Source organism: Ischnura elegans, chromosome 6 (assembly GCF_921293095.1).
Source record: "Ischnura elegans chromosome 6, ioIscEleg1.1, whole genome shotgun sequence".
Lineage (NCBI taxonomy): Eukaryota > Metazoa > Arthropoda > Insecta > Odonata > Coenagrionidae > Ischnura > Ischnura elegans.
Genome location: NC_060251.1, coordinates 30753325 through 30774327, shown reverse-complemented (window position 1 = coordinate 30774327; position 21003 = coordinate 30753325). Strand labels below are relative to the sequence as shown.

Genomic DNA, 21003 nt, shown 5'->3' with positions numbered 1-21003 from the left:
CGAGAGTCGAAAAAACTGAGCAGGAAGAGCTAACCTTCTCCACCACATGCACATAACAGAATAATTTGCATTTGCATGCATTTCTCATAAGAATGGCAAAAATACTTCTAAAAATAGAGATAACAGGAGACACAGAGTGACTTGTAGTCTATTCCGCGGTGACATAAAACGACTTTTTTTTTGAGCCCCGAAATTTGATCATTTTTTCCCCAAAGATTTCACCAATTCTAATTTCTCATTCAAAATGAAATAAATATAAAAGTTTTCCTAGAACCTTCAATATTTCCCGTGAATAACAAATTGGTGGACGTAATTATTCGAGCCTAGTAACTTTAACAAACTCAAACGAAATAAATGAGAAAAAGTCGAAAAAATCTATTTCTTTTTCCGAAACCAATATAATCAAACCCCTATTGATAGGATCGTTCAGAAAATGAGTTGCAAATATGTTATGGAAGAATGTTATGAGTTAAAACGGCATTATGTAAATATTAAGTTTAAACAATAATAAAAAGAGAAACATATTATTCAACTGTGTTTAGCTTGTGTATTGTGACCGTATTTTGATATACGAAAATATTTTTCGTCGGTGAGATGAAAGGAATATTATGACTAAATATTGTTTACAAAAATTTTAATACGACTAAAACGGGGATAATAACCTTCAAATATGGCAACATTTAGTACAAAAATTCAGAAGAGTAAAGAAAATATCACATTTTAATTTTTTTGTAATGGCGAAAAATCTTACAAATTAAAAAGTACTCCATAAATGTAAAAAAATGTACTAAAAAAATATAAACTTTTTCAAAAACGGAAGGCATATCAGGGTAGCCTAATCCAATGTGCGTGCGGGAAACCATCGTGAGAGTAGAAAGAACAGAGCGGAGGAGCGTAGGGAGCGATTGAAGGACAAAGGCCGGCATGGCATCAATGTGATGCCACCCGCCCGTTGGCAGGACCTATGCTGGGCATCAATGCTATGCCATCCGCACTCAAAGGGTTAACTACTGACTAGCCAAAAGGTAGGTCGACATTGGTGACATTCTATTGTGAAATGGCTTCAAATTATTTAATTTAAATTAAACAACTTGTTTTTTTTTTCATAAATCCAATGCAATGAAGATTATATTACGGTATTTACACTGAAAATATGCATTTTGAACAATCTCACGTGAGACTGGGGGTGGGGGTCGTGCCAAATCATGCCAAAGGGGGAGAAGGGGTCCAAAAATTGCCAAAATCACCTATCACGTGATCATATAATAAATCACGTAATTGGACGCCCCCTTATTTCGTACATATTGTACCACCCATTTCCTTGGCATAGCACACTGAAGTAGTCTCGTTGGAATGATTCAGTGTACTCTCAGTCTTCCAGATTGCACCCTTATTTTGTTTTACAAATAAAATGTGGTACTACTAAAAAATCTCCATTCCAGAAAGCTGTTTGGGCAAAACTTCACCAGGTTCAGAATTTCATAAGTTTGGCAAGGTAAGGAGATTATTAGAAGAGATGATGAAAAAGGTAACCAGTGCCTTGACGGATAATGTGGAAGCATGCAATGATAACAAAATCTGTCATAGAGTGAAGGTACAGGAATGACGAGTATACAATGAATTAGCAGGAGGAGAAATATGATGTACAGTGTGTCCTCGTATAACGTCGTCCCGTTTAACGTTGTTTCACGATAACGTTGTCCAAAAATTGAAACCCTTCATCAATTAACGTCGTTATTGCTTCGCGATAACATTGTTCAAATTATGCGCGATGAAAAAAATGAATGGCGAATAGGACGCAATCTGATGTATATTAAATATTACTATATTATTGCGATTGAAAATTTTCGTTCGACAGAAAAGGTTGGCGTGGGTAGCGTATGTTAAATATGCATCTGAGCGAATAATTATGGCCTCATTTACCCATTATCCGTATATTTTTCTGATTCCAACCGAAAAAAATGTCCACGAAGAGGAGTGGCTATCCTGGTGGTTCTTCAGACGTGAAGAAAAAACGGCGATATTAGAACAAAAACTTGATATTATTATAAGAATTGACGAAGGTGCAACTGTTGGAGAGATCGGTCTAGTTTTAGGTTTTCGGGTCGAGTTTTTACTATTAAAACTTCTTCTGTTACTGAAAATATCGATGTTTCGCCATTAAAATACTTTCTTTTTAGTTTTTATATTTCATTTAATAATGCCTTCTTCCCAACCTTTTATCTTTGCGCTGTGCATGAATCGTTATCATGCTGAAGTGAATAATCGGTACTGAATGTTTCTCGCGATTTCCGCTGGGTTACAGAATTCATATCATCACGAAAAGTGACTTGCAATTCATCCTCGTGCTTCCGAGGGTCAGTTTTTTTCATTTTGGCCAGGTTCAGGTGTCTCCCGATTGGTCACGAAGTCTGCTTAAAAGTTACGGCTCCGATAATTGGCCTCCTTGGATTCTCACCCGGGAAATTCTGGATTCTTTACGAAGAAATGGATTGTTAGGAACCAATTTAAAATTTTTTACATTGTTTCTTATGGGAAACACTGCATCATTTAACGTTGTTTCGCTTAGCATCGTGTTTTTCAGGAACGAATCAACAATGTTAAACGAGGACTCACTGTATTCCAAGACCAAGTATACAAATTTGAGCCATTTTCAGTGCGGTAGAAACATTTTGAGTCTGTCTAATATTTAACTCCCTTTATTTCAACCCCCCTTGAAATGCAATGAGTACCTTCTGCTATTATAATGTAAAATAGCCTAAAAGGTACTGAAGGTACTGTTGACCGGAAAATAAGAAGTACTTTACCGGACACACTGGGCAGCTTGTAGTAGTGGTGATTGGCTTTGTTGATGGTGAGTGTACTGTGGTGGTCTCAGATGTACAAGGAGGGCATGTAGGCTGAAAGAAAACAAGAGCTATTAGATTGACAAAAATTACTCAAGGATTCAACTCATGGGAAACCTGATGATCTCACATGAGATTAGATACTTGTACATGGGAATACTGCCCAAATATCATATGGTAATGGATTGTCAATGTTTTTTGACCAGATGTGATTGCTGTGGTTTTCTTCATGAATAAAATTGTGTAGGATGTAGCTATGTGGCAAGGTAGGATCATAAATGTAAGATAGAGCCTTCAAGGCCGCTCCCAAATACGCTACAATTTTCCTTCCTACATCAGGAGACAAGGTATTGGAATGATTCACCTGAGAAAATATTGGAGCCCTTCCCAATAAAAACTCCAATATTAGTGAAATATAAAGATAATTTGATGATACCACCAACTCATGTCAAGTCTATCACCACTTTTCAACCACTCCTCTGCCTTGTGAGTGGGCCTCACATTGCTTTTTGTTGTTAACACTCTTGCAAGTGATTTGTTTCATTGAAGAAAAGTACAAATTGAAAATTTGAACATAATGTAAATGAAATGTATAGTTGATTGAATAAAATATATGTTTTTTTTAAGATACATAAGCGAAATCACCACAAAATAACAGTGTAGGCAACATAAAATTTTTCAACCTGCTTCTCATTGTTGGTTATGTCACTAGAGCTTCAAATCATTAACTTGTTCTGAGAGAATCACTCAATGAAGGAAGGTATCCCACGGGAAAGCAAAAATAATGAATTATGCATGGTCGTACGGCAAGGCCAAGGAGAAATGGTGATTTGTTCAAAAGTAGTCAGCAGCATCATCAAATTATCTACAAAAGGGCTGACTCTTCCACGACTAATGTTGGTTATGGCCAGCAATCATTTTCAGATATATAAGACTTAAGGCCTACTATCGCCAGTATGAATTTTTCAACACAAACTAACAAATGTCTTATATAGCCAGTGAGAGGGAAGTGACCACTGAGGGAGTAAGTAATATCTGGAGGAATGTTTTCAAGCCCTGGCTGAGACCCAGCTTGGTGAGACAGAAGGAATCCATGGTGAACTGGTTAAATTGTCAATGATTTTTGTGAACAAAACTTTGTTCCGTACTCCATTTTTTTACACATTGAACTTAATTCTGTTTTTTTTATGTGCATAAACAATTTTTAAACAAAATTTTAGTGTTAATATTAATGGGTTTCTGGTGTAAAAGCCTCAGAGACTTGTGTCTACTAATATAGTTACTATCGACACTAGATATCCATTTAAATTTCTACAACGCTTAAAAAAAGTTAGTTACTCTTATAATAGTGTAAATTATTGCAAATCATACACAATATGTATAGGTATATTAAAAAAAAACACTTCTAATGAAATAAGTTGATTGTGGACTCATGCTAAGAAAGGGTTGGAGGGTCGAGTCCGATGGTCAGGGTAATGACCGTGCCGGTGAAGTTGGGACCCATATCAGAGGGATGAGATTACCTGTGCTATTCCTACCAAAAAAAAAAGAGCTCGGTAGAGAGAGGTTTAAATACTCTCATGCCACTTGAAGCATGAAAAACATTTCTTTTTGTAGGCATTGGCAGGAAAGGGTTAAGACTGTCAGTTTTACACAGCGAAAAGCTTAAAGAAGTAAGCAATGAATCAAAACTAGGAATATACAGTTTCATATTTTTCAGCCTCTATTACAATCAGAAATAATAAAAAATTGATAAAACTTTCCATGACATCTAGTGACTTTCTTTTGGGTACCCCCACATAACAATTTAAAAATATCTACCAATAGTTTTTCTCCACTACAGGACATTTCCTCAGAATAATGATAACCGTTTGGCACGTCGATGTAAAACATTAATGTTAATTAACAATTATCATTACCTTGAGAAAGTCTCCCAATCGCCAAGACAAACTTTTAGTACATACATATATAACTTAAGCATAACAGAATAAGCCACAGTGAAAACTATGCACCCGCAATCGACAAATTCTGCAAAAATTCCACAGAGAAAAATATCATTTGCCTTGACCGCAATTCAAACCAGCATTTCCCAATTTCTGGTCAAGTCCTTCAGCCGGCTTAAAGCGCTAGACCAAAAATTGAGAGAGATACTGGTTTGAATTATGGTCAAGGCGAATGATTTTTTCTCTGTCGAATTTTTGCACTATCGGTAGAAACTTTAACCTGTGATGCAAGTGTACTCAAAAGATGTTTGCTGGAAATAAAAATGAGTGAACGAAACCACTCGGTGTGACTTCTCATGATAAATGCGTAAAATTAGACACACAGGATCCATAGTTGACAATTAGAAAGACAAAGCATCACAGAAAGTATCAGGTTGAGGAAGTCAGCTGTTGAAAGACCTGATTAGACCAACCACTCAATCATTAGGTCCATCTGTTTTCACCGGATGACAGTTCTACACACTGTCAAAATGTCAGCCAAAGGCATGTCTACAAAGGAATCCATGGATGCTAGGGCAATCACACATGATTTCCAAGGGGAGCAAATGCAAACAATCCAGTATAAAATGTAAACTCTAAACCTAAACGTCAAAAAGTTACAACATGTTGGTCCCCTGGCTAACTTATTCATAGCTTTTTTTTCTTGAAAGACAGAAGGAGCACATTCCTTCCCCTCCACTTCTCATTTACGTGCTTCTGCTGCCCAATCCCTTACTGAGCGGTCATCTTGTTCTGTTAAAGTTTGCCGCAATTGACATCTATATTGCTCTTCATTGTGTTGCAGACTGCGCAGTTGCAATTTAATGATAAACTATATTTATAAAAATGTCTTCCATAGAGTGGAAACATTTTTATTTGGACAGGGAGAACTCAATATATGCCATATGTGCGTGCACTGTGGCGTGAAACTATCGCGAGGATGTGCAAAATCCACCACACAACTACTGGAGCATCTGCAAAAGTAACACAAGTCAGTATGCGATGAGAAAGTGACGAAATTCAGGGGAAACATGTGAGAGGAAAATTTGGATTCAGTCGATGATTCTCTCCGAAAATAGTAGCCCATACGCTGAAGGTGTTCATGTCCAAACGCAAACACAAAATATATAATATATGTGCTAACCCAATGGGTTCACTATTACAGCCCCTTCGTTGAGTTAGCCAGCAACAAAGGACTTTCTGGCTGTATCGTGGAAGAGATAGAACTGTATTTTTGTGAACCTTCTCTTCTGACTTCTCAGGTAACTGAATATTGAAAGAAAAAGAAATTTCTTTCAACACTTAAAGTTCCTCCATATTCCCCCAGCTGCTATTGCCAGTGAGATATCCTTCAACACCACTGGCATATTATGTGATACTAAGCATAACCGTTTAGATCCCGAGCATGTAACGAAATGAAGTATTATAAATGAACAGATAAAAGCAATGATGGTATAATTTATTTCAATAATGCTTAGGCACAAAATCACGGTAAATGCCAAAAAAAAATACGTGAAAGGAAAGATACAATCAATCCAAGAACTATAACAACCTAAACAAAACAGAAATAATGCCACTCAAACCATGGATGAAGAAGTTTTCAATGTGTCTCCTGTAAATGCTTTTCCATTGGTAACCAATCTCTTGGCCTGCTGATTAGCATCACTAGAATAACAGGACATTTGAAAAGGAGTTAGCTCTTCTATCTATTCCCAAAAAAGTGACTATTTCTTAAATTAATTCAATTTGAAAAAATAAAACATTTACTTACCATCAAATACATTGATGATATCCCCATATCTTGAAGCTCCAAAAAAAAGGAGAACAATGAAACCTCACAGAAAATTTCCTCGTAACTTCAAAAATAATTTAAATTTAATGCAGCAATAAGTTTTTACTCCCATTTAAATTTGCTGAAAATGAGAAGATTAAACTGGTACCACCAGAGGCGCAGCTAGGCATTAAGACCAGGGGGGGTTTCAGGCGCAACTAATACTGGAGTGCTTGGGGTATTGCATACCCGCCAGGGTTTTTGGGGGGTGAGGAGGCCTTCTGCCGGAAAAATATTAAGATAAATGGTTCAAAATGGTGATTTTTACGGCTTTCTGAGGGATATTTTATTAATCCTCACACTATTCTACAAGTAATATTAATCCAATTATGTAAAATAGATTTAACTTAAAAATTTCTGTGAGCTCTGGGGGGGGGGGGGGTTTATCCCCCAAAACCCCCCCTCCCTGTGCCACTGGGTACCACTACCGGGATTGGTATAAGTTAAATCTTACCAATTCACCACAATTGTGTTTATAAAATATATTTTCTGGGGGACCAGAATAAATGCAAGTTAAAATTGAGAAATTTTAAATAAGAACACCAGATGACATTTTATGCTTAAAAATAAATGTGAAATAAAATTTAATAAAATGTGACCATACTTGTAGATGTACAAGAAGTCGGTACCCTGAAAGCTCAAAGCAGTGGGTGGTAAACAGCTGTAGTGCTAAAAACATTCCTAATATTTAGTGGGGGGCCTGAGATCTCTGGGCCTGCCTTTATATTACTGAGGGCTTGGGTTGGTGAGGTGGCTTCCCACCCAGTGGACTCGGGTTCTAAGTCCGGTGGTGGTGGAGATTTTTCTGAGACTGCCCAATCCCTGCTTGGGCGCTTAGTGGAGGGCACTTCAAGCGCAGGCAGATAAATATGGGGGGCACAGAGGGCACGCTGATGTAGACCCAAAATCTCTATTCATGAAAAGAATTTATTAGATACTAGATTAGTCAGAACGATTTAAATTAGAATATTTTTGAAAATCCGTTCATTTCTTGTTCTGCTTTTTGTTGATAATTTTAAGATTTAAGACTGCTTGTGCCCCAATGAGGATTGTGTGTGGTTACATCGGCTTAACTGGCTAAAGCACTTGGCCGCAAATCGAGGGATCCGGGTTCGAATCCCGGTAAAGGCGAATGGTTTTTCCTCTGAGGATTTTTCACACTAATGAAAGTGCTCTTACGACGTCACATATTGTTAGCAAAATTCAGGGCCAGCTAAATGGAGGGTTGCAGGGAAGTGAAGAAGTGTCTGATTTTTCAACAGGGTTAAGGAACACTTTGGCTAGCGGTCTTCCAATCACAGGTTTAAGGCTATGTGTCGTCATGGCAGACGGACCAATAATTGCACTTCGAATATATCTGTGTGCAGATAAATGCGTGGACAGTGTCTGCATGTGATTGATCTCGCAACATGATCGACAATTCAATTTTTCTTTTGATCTGTCAATCGTAGTTCTACAATCAAGTTAGAGATTTAAAGGTTTTATGACCAAGTTCATGGCTTTTTCCAGGTTTTTTCACGGTAGTGGAAATTCACGGGTTATTCATGGTTTTAAGGTTTTCATGGTTGAGTGAGAGACCTGGTCTCATATTAGCATTAAGGTATGTATTAGCATTCTGAAAAAAGTGATGCATATATACAGTAAAACTTCGATTTTACGCACTTTGATTTTACATCAAGTCTCGTTTTTACGCAGCGACACTCAAGTCCGGCCGGAAAGCATAGGGAATTGCAATGGTGAAACTTCGATTTTACATATTTTCTTGATTTTACGCAGTTTTTCGATTTTGCGCAGCATAACCCCAGCCCCAAAGAGGCCGCTAATCTTGATTTTACGCAGTTGTCCTTAGACTTGTTTTGAAAATCCCGACTGGAGCAATATGAAGTTAGGTTATTTATTTGTCTCAATGAGTTGTAAAAATGAATACAGGAACGGTTGAAATGACGCCGCGCCGTTGAGCGTGTAACTAAAAACATCGCGGATCTAATTATTGCTTCCCCCTGCGCCCTCTCAGTAATATTTCAGGCTCCTTTACGAATGCGAATATCGCTGTTAGTTCAAATTATGCCGTAGGAGGAGATATCGAAACTTAAAACATACGGCAATCGCCGTGTATGCGTAACTACTTTTGATTAAGACAGATGATCGCCGGAGATATTAACATTATCAATTTCGTTTATTATTCGACTTATTGATCAACGCTGTTTATAACATCTTTATTGTAATTATAGTAGATGGTCGTTGATACGGAATTATGAACAACGGAATATCTATCCCTAACGGAAGGTTTTCTAGAATTTTGCCAACGCTATGCTTTTCGTCGCCCCAGCGAAATATAACGGCGAAATGAGCCGTTAAAAATCCTTCCGCGCCAAAATTTTGGCTTCCAAGGTGAATCAAAAAAGATAGTCGTACTTCTAATATGGACGTAAGTCGATGGTGATTCAACACGATGGTAAAAGCAGCATGTGTTTTCTCATTCCACGGGCTAACCCCGCATCTACGAGACGAATGGAGGCGAGGGAAAGTTGCTTGCGCAGAGCGCTTATAAGAACTTACTCAACTTGTATCTCATTGTCAGTGGGTTTTTAAGTGAAACATGGTTGGAACTTGAATAGCTATGAGCTAAACTCCAGGAGACAAGCGTTTATTTTTAACGGAACGGGAGTTAATGCCCTCGGAGAATGACTCGCGTCGTCAATCGTCATGTAATCATTGAAGTCAAATTCAAGACGTGAGTGATAAGGCAGTCCCTTTAAACTCAAGAATGGCTTAACACCATTAAATTGAAATACAAAAAGTGTCCGGTGTTGTTATCAGATATGGGGAAGCAAAATATTACGTAAAGATGAGTCACACGGCTTTTGAGTCAAAGGTCCCGGCGCGGAAGAATGCCGACAGAGAAGCTATACCCGGTAGATTCGATCTACTAATGCTAAAATTTCACAGGAAAATGCTTTTTTAATGCGTAAAAATTATAAAGTGGGAAAATTGTTCCGGACTATTAATAATTTTTTTACTCATCACTGGCGGCATGACGGTATTTGCGCGGTTATTTAAATAGCTCACTTAAAAAAAAGTGATCTAAACACCGGAAAAATCTGAATTTCCGAATATCCCGGGTCTTGTGTGCTCCGTATTATCTATGGTATGCTATTTGGAAGGAGGTAACCAACAGCTGGGGTCATTAGCGCCATGAAGTAAGGGCTGGGGGGATAGGAACCCTATGTTGGCATTAGCCAGGTTGTAATGACAGACTCCAAACGGACCAGGACTTAACGTCCCATCTGCTGGATAGAGTGGTGCACTGGAAAAGCCCTCCACATTACACTCAAGTAGGGATAGGGCTATCTCTGATAAGTTTCTGCTACTGCCAGGACTTGAACCTAGGCCCACAGGGTGTAAAGCTTTTGTGATGTATTAGCAAAATTTTGCTCCCTGTTAATGGAGTTAATTTGGATGACTATCCTCAGATATCTCATTTCTCATCTCCAATCTTTGTTTGTCTGTAGGTGGTTAAACGGATTTCCTGAAAAGTGCTTTTAATGAGAATATTTTCCAAAATTAGCTTCTCTGCGAGCATTTAGTAACACCATTCTGGAATTTCTCCTGGGTAAAAGAAGTAATCTTAGCACCAGAAATGCTAGCAATTCAATCATGTTGTTCAACCACGGGAAACATTGTTCAGGAATGCAACGTTGTTTCTCTAAAGGTAACAGGTCATCTGTGGTGTTGCTTGTGAGTAAATAAGATTATTAGGCTTCATTTTCTTGCCTCCAAATGAGTAATAGAATCCGGGAAACGTATCTGACGCAATTGAAAAGGATTTCATTCTCTTTTACCGTAAAACCTAATATATGAGACTTTTTCTGGTTCCGGTTCTGGCGTAAATCAGATATATACAATGTGTATGACTGAGTGTTCTAAAAATAATGAGCAAGTGTTATACTGAAATCTATACTCCTCCTCAATACCAACTCTTGATTTTACACACTTTGATTTTACACAGTGCCCATATTTCGGTCCCTCCAACTGCGTAAAATCAAAGTTTTACTGTACATGCAGCCAGTCATTTGTACCAACGTTTTTATGATCTCACCTCTGGGCATACACATGTAGTGCCAGTGGCCCCTGTCGGGAACCATGAGTGTGTGGTTGTATCACTGTGACTAGGCCCGGGTGTTGTGGTGCTGTGTGTCCCATTTGTGCCGTGACTGGTAGAATGTGCTCCTGATGAAGTTATGGTGTGACCACTCGTGGTGTTGTGACCTTCTGGTGTTGATGCAGTGGAAGAATAAGTAGTGACCTATCCATGGATAAAATAATAAATGATTTAACAATTTCCCCGCAAACCACAAGAGTGAATTTTAATCGGGCTTGCTACTTGGTGATGGTTTTGTCAATGCGACTGGCATAATGGATGCTCAGGGAGCCTTGCATGGTACAACATAGAATTTAGACATAAGGCATCTTTTTGTATTCAAGGGGAATAAATTTTTAAGACCTAACTACTGACTTCTTCCCTTGCTGTGCCTTCTCCAAACCTTTCCAAACAAGTTTTATTTCTTACAAAATAAAGCAAGTGATGGCTAAAAGGTAGTATCAAATCCAGGGTAGCTGGCCAATATGCAATGAATGCTAAAAAAAATCTTAAAAGTTTAAAGAAATATATACCTTCTTATTTACTACACCTTGCAGAAAATTCAACTAGAAAAAATCTAAGATTCATCCTCAATGTCAACAAGTAAATATATGATGAAATAAAAAATTAAATGATATATTTATACACTTCATGAGAAATATCAAACCCTATCAGTTTCTGCACTGTGGTATGCTCAAGAGTATTCTCGCTGATGAAACCATATATATGCATGTATATTCACAAAAAAAGGGAGGGTTGGTACTAAAGAAGTGATAATGTTTGTGTATGAAAGAATGAAAAGTAAATCCCCTAAGTTTTTATTTCCTCATTTCACTTTTTCACATAGCATTGCCTGATTTAATCCAAGTCACGTGTATAACGATCCTCTTGTTCATCCTTCTTTCTGAGCCAAAAAATAAACTTAATATTATCTAGCAAAATCACATTCATTCATATATATCATTCTTATTCAGAAGACAAAATTGAAAAAGATTTTGATCCAATTTAATGACTTACCACCAGGTGGCAGATTTTGGTTCTTTTGATAGTTGATATCATTTGAAAATGCTAAATAGCACATATACCAAATATATTTCTTCCCCCATCCTCCGGCCTTTAGTATTGTCCTGGGAAATCATTTGGAAATTCATTTAGGAACAAATAAGTCTCTATATCTAATACAGTCCCCTCCATTGACTAAGTAATGCTTCTGGGGCTACCCATGACTTAACATAAATATGTATATATAATATCAATGATGGGCACTTATTTGTGTTTTTGAAAGTCTTGGGGTCAACCAATTACTTGCTGATGTTATTAGGGTTATTTGGATCTTGATGTGAAAATAATCAATGTTTCTTCTCCCTAACAGGAGTTTTCTATGGGGGTGATGGATTCCGGAATGTTGCACATGAATTCAGATCTTCATGGGGGAATAGATGGGGATGGGAAGGTGGTAGGATTTGAATATGCTGGGCTACTCTTTTATTTTTGGAAAATACTGAGAGCCAGAAATTACTAATTTTATGCCCTAAGCCTTGATCTTAATTCTTGGGGTGTTACACTGGTTCCCGGGTATCCCTAAAAATTCTTGCCTTGAAGTGCTTGTCTTTAATCAGGATTACTGTGCTTCTACCACCATTTTTGTGCCCTTAAGCAGCATGATGAAATCTTCGGCTTGGGAGAAGAAACCTCAGCTATTCTCACATCAAGATCCAGATAAACTCAAAAGCATTATAATGTCACAGTTAAAATAATTTGAAAACATGAGGTAATGTAATCTCCAGTGATAGACCGCCAATTTAAATCAATATGTATACGTAAAAGAAAATTTCTTCAAAAAATTAAATAAACTTCTATACAGGGTTCATACCAACTTTCCATTTTCAATTTACCTGACTTTTCCCTGATTCAAATTCTAATTTAAAAGAAATTTACAACATATCAATGGCAAAGCAGTCATGCCTGTATAGGGATTTGGTGGAAAAATACACCAAGGAAAGCTACAAAATAAAGTCAAATAGTAGTGAAAGTATAAATTAAGTCGAGTATTACCAAGTTGGCACTACCCTGTGCTACCCAGCATGGACAGAAACAGAACAGCCCCCTTACCACACAAAAGCCGCAATGATCCATACGTTCAACCATAAAATATATGCTGCTACTCTCGGAGTTTTTCCCCAGCCAAACACTAGTTTCCCAGGCATATCCATTTACTATATTTCCCTGACTATCCTCATTGGTATGAACCCTGCTTAAAATAAAAAAAACATCTATTAACCTCAGGGCATGGAGTGCATGTGGGTGTGGTAGCATCCGTAGTATTGGGTGATAAGGGTGTAGTGGTGCAGTCACAAGGGGTGCAGGTCACCTGAAACAAACAAACTCCAATCAGAACAAATATTTCAAGAGTGACCAACAGAGTAATTTAAATTGAACTTATTTTCGAATCCAAATGATGTATCTGTACACCTAGCAGCCAAAAATCGAAGCTTTGGAAAGGTGATGGCACGAATAAAGATGCTTAACCCTTTCACTGCTGTGGACGTACCTAGTACGTCCGCACGGCAGACTGCTGTGGACGTACTTTTTCTTCGTCCCTTCCATGCGGTCACCACTTTCGCCGAAGCACTCGGAAAGGTTCCTAATCCGGGACCCGGAATCCTCGACCAGCTCACCCACGCAGGACCATCTCGTCGACCCTAACAGCGGGGGGGCCTACCTCCCAAAAAGTAACCGCTCTGACTGCAATTTGAATATCAATCAATTCGATCATCAAAAAATGATTGTTTTCACCGCACTCCTGCCAATCAAGCAATCAAGCACATCTTTGAATCGTGTTTCTGTGATGAAAAATAACGATTTTGTTCACTTTGCTGAAATGGCCATTTTCCGGTTGTCCGAAGCCACGTTTTTAGCAAAGTTGACTAAATCGTAATTTTTCATCGCAGAAACACGGTTCAAAGACGTACTTGATTGTCTGATTGGCAGGAGTGCGATGAAAACAATCATTTTTTGATGATCGGATTGATTGATTGATATTCAAAATGCAGTCAGAGCGGTCAGTTTTCGGGAGGTAGGCCCCCGCTGGTAGGGTCGAGGAGACGGTCCTGCGTGGGTGAGCTCGTCGAGGATAGGGTCGCGGATTAGCGACCCTTCGGAGGGTGTACCACACCCATTCCGGAGGTACCTGCTCCATGGGCCCAAGAAACGAATTTTAACCTTTTCGCCGCATGTGAGGAGAAGGTTTTCGGAGATTGAACAGCAGCGAAAGGGTTAAGCCCCAGTGAATTTATAGTGATTTTTTATAATGTCTATGATGATTTTGATTATTAACATTATAATTATATAAAATGGCTTCCAATAAATATGCATTCATTTTTCCCATCCCTCAGAGTGATAGCTCCACTGATAGCTTTTCAGGGACCAAAAGAGCAATCACTCGACCCATCATTTTCTGTATCACACAGTCATTTCCATCGTCTCTTTCTGCATCGCTTATTCAGTCAGTTTCCAGACTAACAACAGTCCCAAGCATGAAGTTACGATCACTGTCACCGGCCTCATATTTTGATAGTCTGACAGATCGTAGTAGCCATGGAAAAAAGGATGTGCATAACGATGAAAAAAGGGATAGGACTCCCATACCTGGAGCCAACGCAGAAAATAATCGCTTCAAACAGTCATTTTTCCATCATGATCCGAGAGATCACTGGTGCTATCACTAGAGAGGGACAAAAAAATGATTACATGATTCTAGCATAAGCCACTTGATAACTTTTCTCCAAGAAATTTTGGCCAAACCAGTGGACACTACATTCAGAGTATTATGATAATAGGAACAAAATTTTCCATCAAAAAATTAACTTATATCTAAATAAAAAAAAGAAAATCTGATAACCTCAGGGCAAGAAGTGCTTGTGTCAGCAGTTGCGTTTGTTGTGATAACAGTTGAAGTTGACAAGGTTGTGGACGTATGTTCACAGTTGCAAGGGGTGGTGGGTACCTGAAATGAACAAGCACCAATCAGTACAATCAATTCAAGAATATCCTGAAAGCTGATAAATGTAATAGAATTGCTATTTTACTGTGGTTGTGCAATAAACAGGTATTGATTGGTGCAATACATCCTAGTTTCCAGATACATATGTGCAGCTTTCGAGTGTGAACAAGCGAAATATCAGCCCACAATTACGCCAAATGACTTCCTTCATAGTGCCGCAAGGGAAAGGTGACTAACTTGGCCAATGTGACAACACCTAAGGGCTTAAGAAAGATTTGATGATAATAGAAAAGCTTTTGCATTTTTGCACAAAATTTATTCACCACACAATGCATTTCGATTCACAGAGCTAGCAAATTACCCAGACCTTACCAAGTCTTCCACCTGATGATATGTAGTCAAAATGCACTGTATGGTAAATAATGTTTCTGAAAAAGTGCAACAATTTTTTTATAATGGATACCTTCAACTACATCAAGCCCTAATTTGTCCTTATTAGAGTTGATTTATGATATCTTCAGCCACAAGATGAATTGTCATCGAAAATTAATACCACAAAACATTGATTTTAATTTTACAACTGCAAAAAATGCACATAATTATTGCTCTAGTTACACAATTTACGATAAAAAAATCGTATTTCCCTGTTTTCCTTTAAGAGAAGAGCTAAATAAGCATCATGAGAAACAAAAGATAAAACAGGCCAAAGCAAAGATAAAATGATTACATCAGAAAAATAGTGCATACAATAAATATTTCATTCAGTAGCTTACTGATATCAATACTCCAAGATTTCAAAGATTTTCCACAGAAGGTGATAATAAATGTAGCAGGAAATATAAGATGTAGAAATGAAGATGAGAAACAAGAATAGAAGGTTTTATTTTTCCAAAATATAAGTACAGAATAAATGATAGTGCTGCAGTACAAGAATATACAGATTGAAGAGTAGAGCCAAGCAAAGACATGAAAAAATGAATAGCTTTAAAGATTAAACAATAAAAATCAGGAATGATAAAATCAGTGGCTAATTTTTTTCTGCTCCATGAAATCAGTAGTGGTATCTGGATTACTGAGCCACAAATACATTGTAGAACAAATGCAATTTGGACCAATGGAAGTCCACAATATAGTTCCCAATTATTTTTGCCACTGTCTGGAGCCACTTCAGACTGAAATCATAAAAAGAGGTAAGATACAAAAAATGCAAAATTATAAATAACGACCCAAAATTTATGGCCAAGCCATGAATACTAAAATCTTCCTAAGAAATATGAATTGATATTTCTCTCAGTAAATTTTAATCAAATAGGTAATTATTGAATACAAGTTTAACTTAAAGTGTTCATTCAACAAGATTAAAAACACATATGAAAATAGCTAAAGAAAAAATAAAAAAGATGCAATCAAGATCAGAAGAGTCTACACAAGCAAGAGAAAGCATTTTCATGATAGATACATACATTTGAACACAACATATTATAAAGTTCAAGGAGAATATTTTAAGTTCTGCAAGTCTGCCTGGCCAGCAACAGAGTCATTCACTTAGACCCTGAGTCAAGATTCCTTAAAAGAATTACAAAGGGATAGATATGTTAAGACAAAAAATAAGTCAAGGCTTGTACTTATCAGAAGTTATTTTTTTATATTGAAACTGGGACTTGTGACTAATTAAAAGTGACTGTAACTGTGACCATTTACATTTTTTGGTACTCTACCCATCTCTGCATCTATTCTCATCATTATCAAATATTTTTTTTTACAAAATTCAATGAAATGTCTGAAAAAAATATTCTACCTCAGGACAGGATGGACATGTGCATTCTTTCACCGTGGTATCAGTTACAATGGATGTACTATCAGATGAGTCCTTAGAGGTGCTTGGATGGTTAGATGCCGTAAAAGCTGATGTCCAATCACAAGGTGGGCACGTAACCTACGGAGGAATTTTGTTATCAAATCTATGGCATGCTTACTCAAAGCTCATGGCCAAAGAGAATGGATAGAGGAGGCAAAAGTCCATCACGTTGTAGTTAGATTTATTTTATATACTTTGGGCACATTTTAATTTTTTTTCGTTCAATCAATTTTTTCTCAATACTTACTTTTTAATATTTAAAATCATGAGGGATAGCATTGAAAAGTTATAAATTTGATATATCATATCATCACAGTATTGGTTAACAGCTTTAATTATTGCTATTCTTCCATGAAATTCATAATGAAGATGAATTGATGAGGAGGATAACTTGCTAACATTATTGTATTCACATGATAAAAAGGTACTTTAATTGAAAAATTGATTTCTCTAAAAATTACAAGGTTATAATAATGAGCCTTAGAATGAGGGGAATTTGGTGAACCAACTCACATTAATTACCATGGGAAAAAACATCCCTCAACCGGAAATCGAACCATGAACCTGTAAATTTCTGGGCCAATACGCTATCCAGGTTCTCTGACTGAAATACTATGTATTCCATTATTACAGCCAAGTGGATTTTAGCACCTGAATGAGGTTCACCATTGGTGGTAGTTTTTCTTGGAAGCTCAAACATAGTTCCCTTATGTTGCCATCCTAGATGGTGCGCAAGGGTCTAATATCTAGTAGCATGAACTTGCTAAGGGAATCAAGGACCCTGAATAGTTTAGCAGTGTATCTGTACAGCGGCCTGGAGAGCCAAAGGTGCATGGTTCAAATCTCAGTCCAGGGGGATTTTTTCTCTCAGCAATTAACCCATTCGCATCCATCTCTTGGGATATAAATCGACCCCACACACCAATGGCTTTTACAGAATTTGAACACATTGGTAGAGTTGGTTAAAATAAGACATTTTATAGTTGGCACATTTTGACCAAATTTTGATATGTTCTTAAGAGTTAGCTGCTCTTATGTTTGGTTGAAGGATAAATATTTCAAAGGCGATTAAACATTTTCTAAATAGCCACCAGATGGCAGCAACTATAAGGTACATACAATATCTGGCCAAAAACTTACAAAAAAACTAGTAAGATAGCTCAACTGAAAGGTATCACTATGCATTCTGCGTACTGGTAAACTAGTGAAGTTTGTGGCCAGCTTCAGGCCGTGTACCAGTATGCTTGTAGATGCGAATTATTTTATATGTATTTCACTGCTGTTCATGCAGCAAGACTGAGTTGTTCCACAATCGGCCCTCTATCTCGGGAGTGGCATCAAATTTCAATGAATACATCATCTTCCACTTACAACTGGTGCAGTGTGAGTAGTGCACAAGCTACATGGATCAAACGTACTCTCGGGGATCATAGAAGTTGATAATCCAGTCACCAATGTCTCTGTGGTACATTGACAGGGAGGACAAGTTGGAATCTGGAAGGGAACATATGATTAATAAGTATTTTCATGAAATGAAATTATCCAAAAATATTTTTAAAAATAGGTAGGGGTCAGGTCAACTCTTCGGTTCTTAGCTCCACCAGTTCTTAAGGTTTGAATCTGCACCAATGCCAAAAAGAACTAGTAATAAAATAAATAAAAGTAACCAGTAGATTTGAACCTGCAGGTGTTTCCTTCATGGAAGATCCACGATGAAGAAGCTCATTTGACTCATGCTAATTTTTTTACTAGTATATTACTATGTTCTTATGAAATATCAGGATGTCACTTAATAAGGAGGATCCTTCTATTTCTGATTTAAATACTCATGCGTGCATTACATTCTGACAAATTTTAAAAAAATACCCATTTATTAAGCATTTTGGAGCCTAAAATTTCATTTTATTCTAAACAACAGAATAAATTGAACAATTTTAGACATTTAAGGATACAGAAACTATTTAACTAATAAAAATGGAATTTTTAAAATAAAATTTGGGGGGGGTCATGACACCTTTGACCTCCCTCCCCCTGAATCCGCCACCGATTATGCTTATACAGTGGAACCTCGATCTATCGTTTATCAGGGGGATGGATTAAAAAGAAACCAATGCGGGAATGTTTGGCTAGGTTGCCTATGTCCCAGGAACCACGTGATATTATTTTTTTGCGAGTAATTATGATATTCATTGAAGGATTCAAACAAGATTTTGGCTAATTACAGGAATACTAGTACTTAATCAAAACACTTAGGTCATACTGTTGATTCGACTAACATCTCTCTCAAATATCCTTACAGAAAATGCCACCTCGCTAAAAAATGTTTGCAATCCACTCTGCATTTTCAGTGCCATTATGGATTTCTGTCTGATGTAAAATTCTAATCCATCAAACACCATTTCAAGTACACTCATTTACGAGAGCAATGTGCATATTATGCCTAAAATGGCCGCTTTTGCCAGTGTAGTGATTGGTTGTGAGTTGGATCACTAAGGCCAAAAATGGTCGATTACAGTGAAACCCCGATTTATCGTTCCCGCTTTCATCGTTTTCCCGCATTTATCGTTTGAAGATCGCTGTCCCGTCGTATAATTTTCCCGCATCTATCGTTTGACGAAAATGAGACGAAGTGTTTACAATGTGTTATTTATGGCTAATAACGACAGACACATAGTTTGAATCTTACCCAGGAGATTGAAATACGATAGGGAGAAGCTGAGTGCCGTGGGATAGTTACGACATTACATACTCGTACATTAGCGCATTTCCCAAGATCTGGTATCCCCCTCCATTCAGCACTCGTCTCCCCCCATCAGAAGATTTCCTCTTCTCCGAAATAAAAAAAGGTCCCAGCTCGAGCAGGGATCGTATTACGAAGACCTTAGCTTCGAAAGAAAATATCAAGTTACTCGAGGACAAAAGAAACCTTTTTCACGCCTCCCCTTTCTTGACCGCTGACTTTTTTAGCCGACTCGCTTCAAAGATCCCCACTTCTGAAGGTCAACTGCTGCATAAATCACCAATTAGCCCAAAAGGTGTCTAAAAATGAATTTCGGCAATTGGTATTATACTCTTATTAGATTCAGATATTAGTGATGTGTACGTAATTAAAAAAGAATGATACCAAACACGACGTATTTATAACGCTATTTAAACATTTTAAGCAAGGAAATAGTTGGAATAATACGATGGTGATTTCTGGCGAATATCGATATCCTCGCAGCTGATAGTGAGCTTCACAGCAGGTGATGTGGATTTTTTTTCGAAAACAGGGCGTCTGGTTACAATTTACGAGTTATGCTACAAGTCTCACTTGTCTGAGTCGCTAACAAAGCGATGTCTTCTCAAGATATTTTGTTTCTCCCGACTAGCAATCTGAATTCATCAGCTCATCTAAAGCTACGCTAATTATTGTTAGAATTGAGTGGGTGAGTTGCCTTCTCTACAGGATAAAAAATTTCATTGCGCATTCATACGGTCATGCTTCACCCTCTGCAGTAAGCTCTGCTTACGCCGTACGCGATAGCATTAGTGCCGAATTTCACCTCGTATGAGTGGTTCCGTACTTTCCACGGTGGGTTGACTTAAAACCAGCGAATGTTTTCCGTGTGGGTTCAATAGAGTCCAGTTTCATTTTTATTAGTTTTATTCCTATTCGTCTTCGGACCATGGCCCTTCCGAAGACACAAGTGAGAACTTTAAAAGATGGACTGAAAATAATTGAAGATGAAGAAAAGAATCCGGGCTAGAAATGAATGAGTATTACAGCACGCCTCGGTATGTCCGCTAGTACATGACGGCAGGGGTGGGAGTAGAGCGAGATCCCTGGTGAAAACAAGAAGTGGAATGAAGCCGAGGATCAGGTGGGCATGCCGCTGACGATTAACGCCACATTGCCTCAATCATATTAAAAATTTAATTGCAAGAAAGGAACATTTCAAATCATAAACTATTTTTGGTCTTTGATCCATCTCATAGCCAATCACTGCAACGGCGAAATCAGTTGTTTGAGGCATAATACGCACATTTATCTCGTAAATACCTGTACTTGAAATGGCATTTGATGGATAAGACTTTTTACAGTGAAATAGCAGTGAAAATTCCGAGTGGAGTGCAAACATTTTTTAGTAAGGCGGCGTGTTCCATTAGGATATTTGAAAGAGATATAATTCGAATCAACACTATGACCTAAGTGTTTCGATAAAGTAATAATATTCCTGTAATCAATTAAAATCTTGTTTGAATCCATTCATGAATATCATAATTTGCAAAAATCAAGCGTTTCCTGGGGAATAGGCAACCCGGACAACCATTCCCGCATCGATCGTTTTCCCGCATTCAT

The 21003-nt window shown here is 37.7% G+C and overlaps 1 protein-coding gene across 8 annotated transcripts in view; it reads right to left on the bottom strand.

Annotated features, from left to right (window-relative positions):
* The window catches only part of LOC124160269 (mucin-2-like), a 194001-nt gene that overhangs the window by 58339 nt on the left and 114659 nt on the right, over positions 1 to 21003 (bottom strand). For 7 of the 8 annotated variants that reach the window (XM_046536092.1, XM_046536085.1, XM_046536089.1 and 4 more), the window contains 6 exons: positions 18033 to 18155; positions 16602 to 16739; positions 14702 to 14806; positions 13082 to 13171; positions 10759 to 10965; positions 2808 to 2900 (listed from right to left, as the gene is read on the bottom strand). In XM_046536092.1, coding sequence (XP_046392048.1) covers positions 2808 to 2900; positions 10759 to 10965; positions 13082 to 13171; positions 14702 to 14806; positions 16602 to 16739; positions 18033 to 18155 — 756 coding nt within the window. The remainder of the gene's footprint in view (positions 1 to 2807; positions 2901 to 10758; positions 10966 to 13081; positions 13172 to 14701; positions 14807 to 16601; positions 16740 to 18032; positions 18156 to 21003) is intronic. The other variant, XM_046536088.1, reaches the window with a different exon arrangement.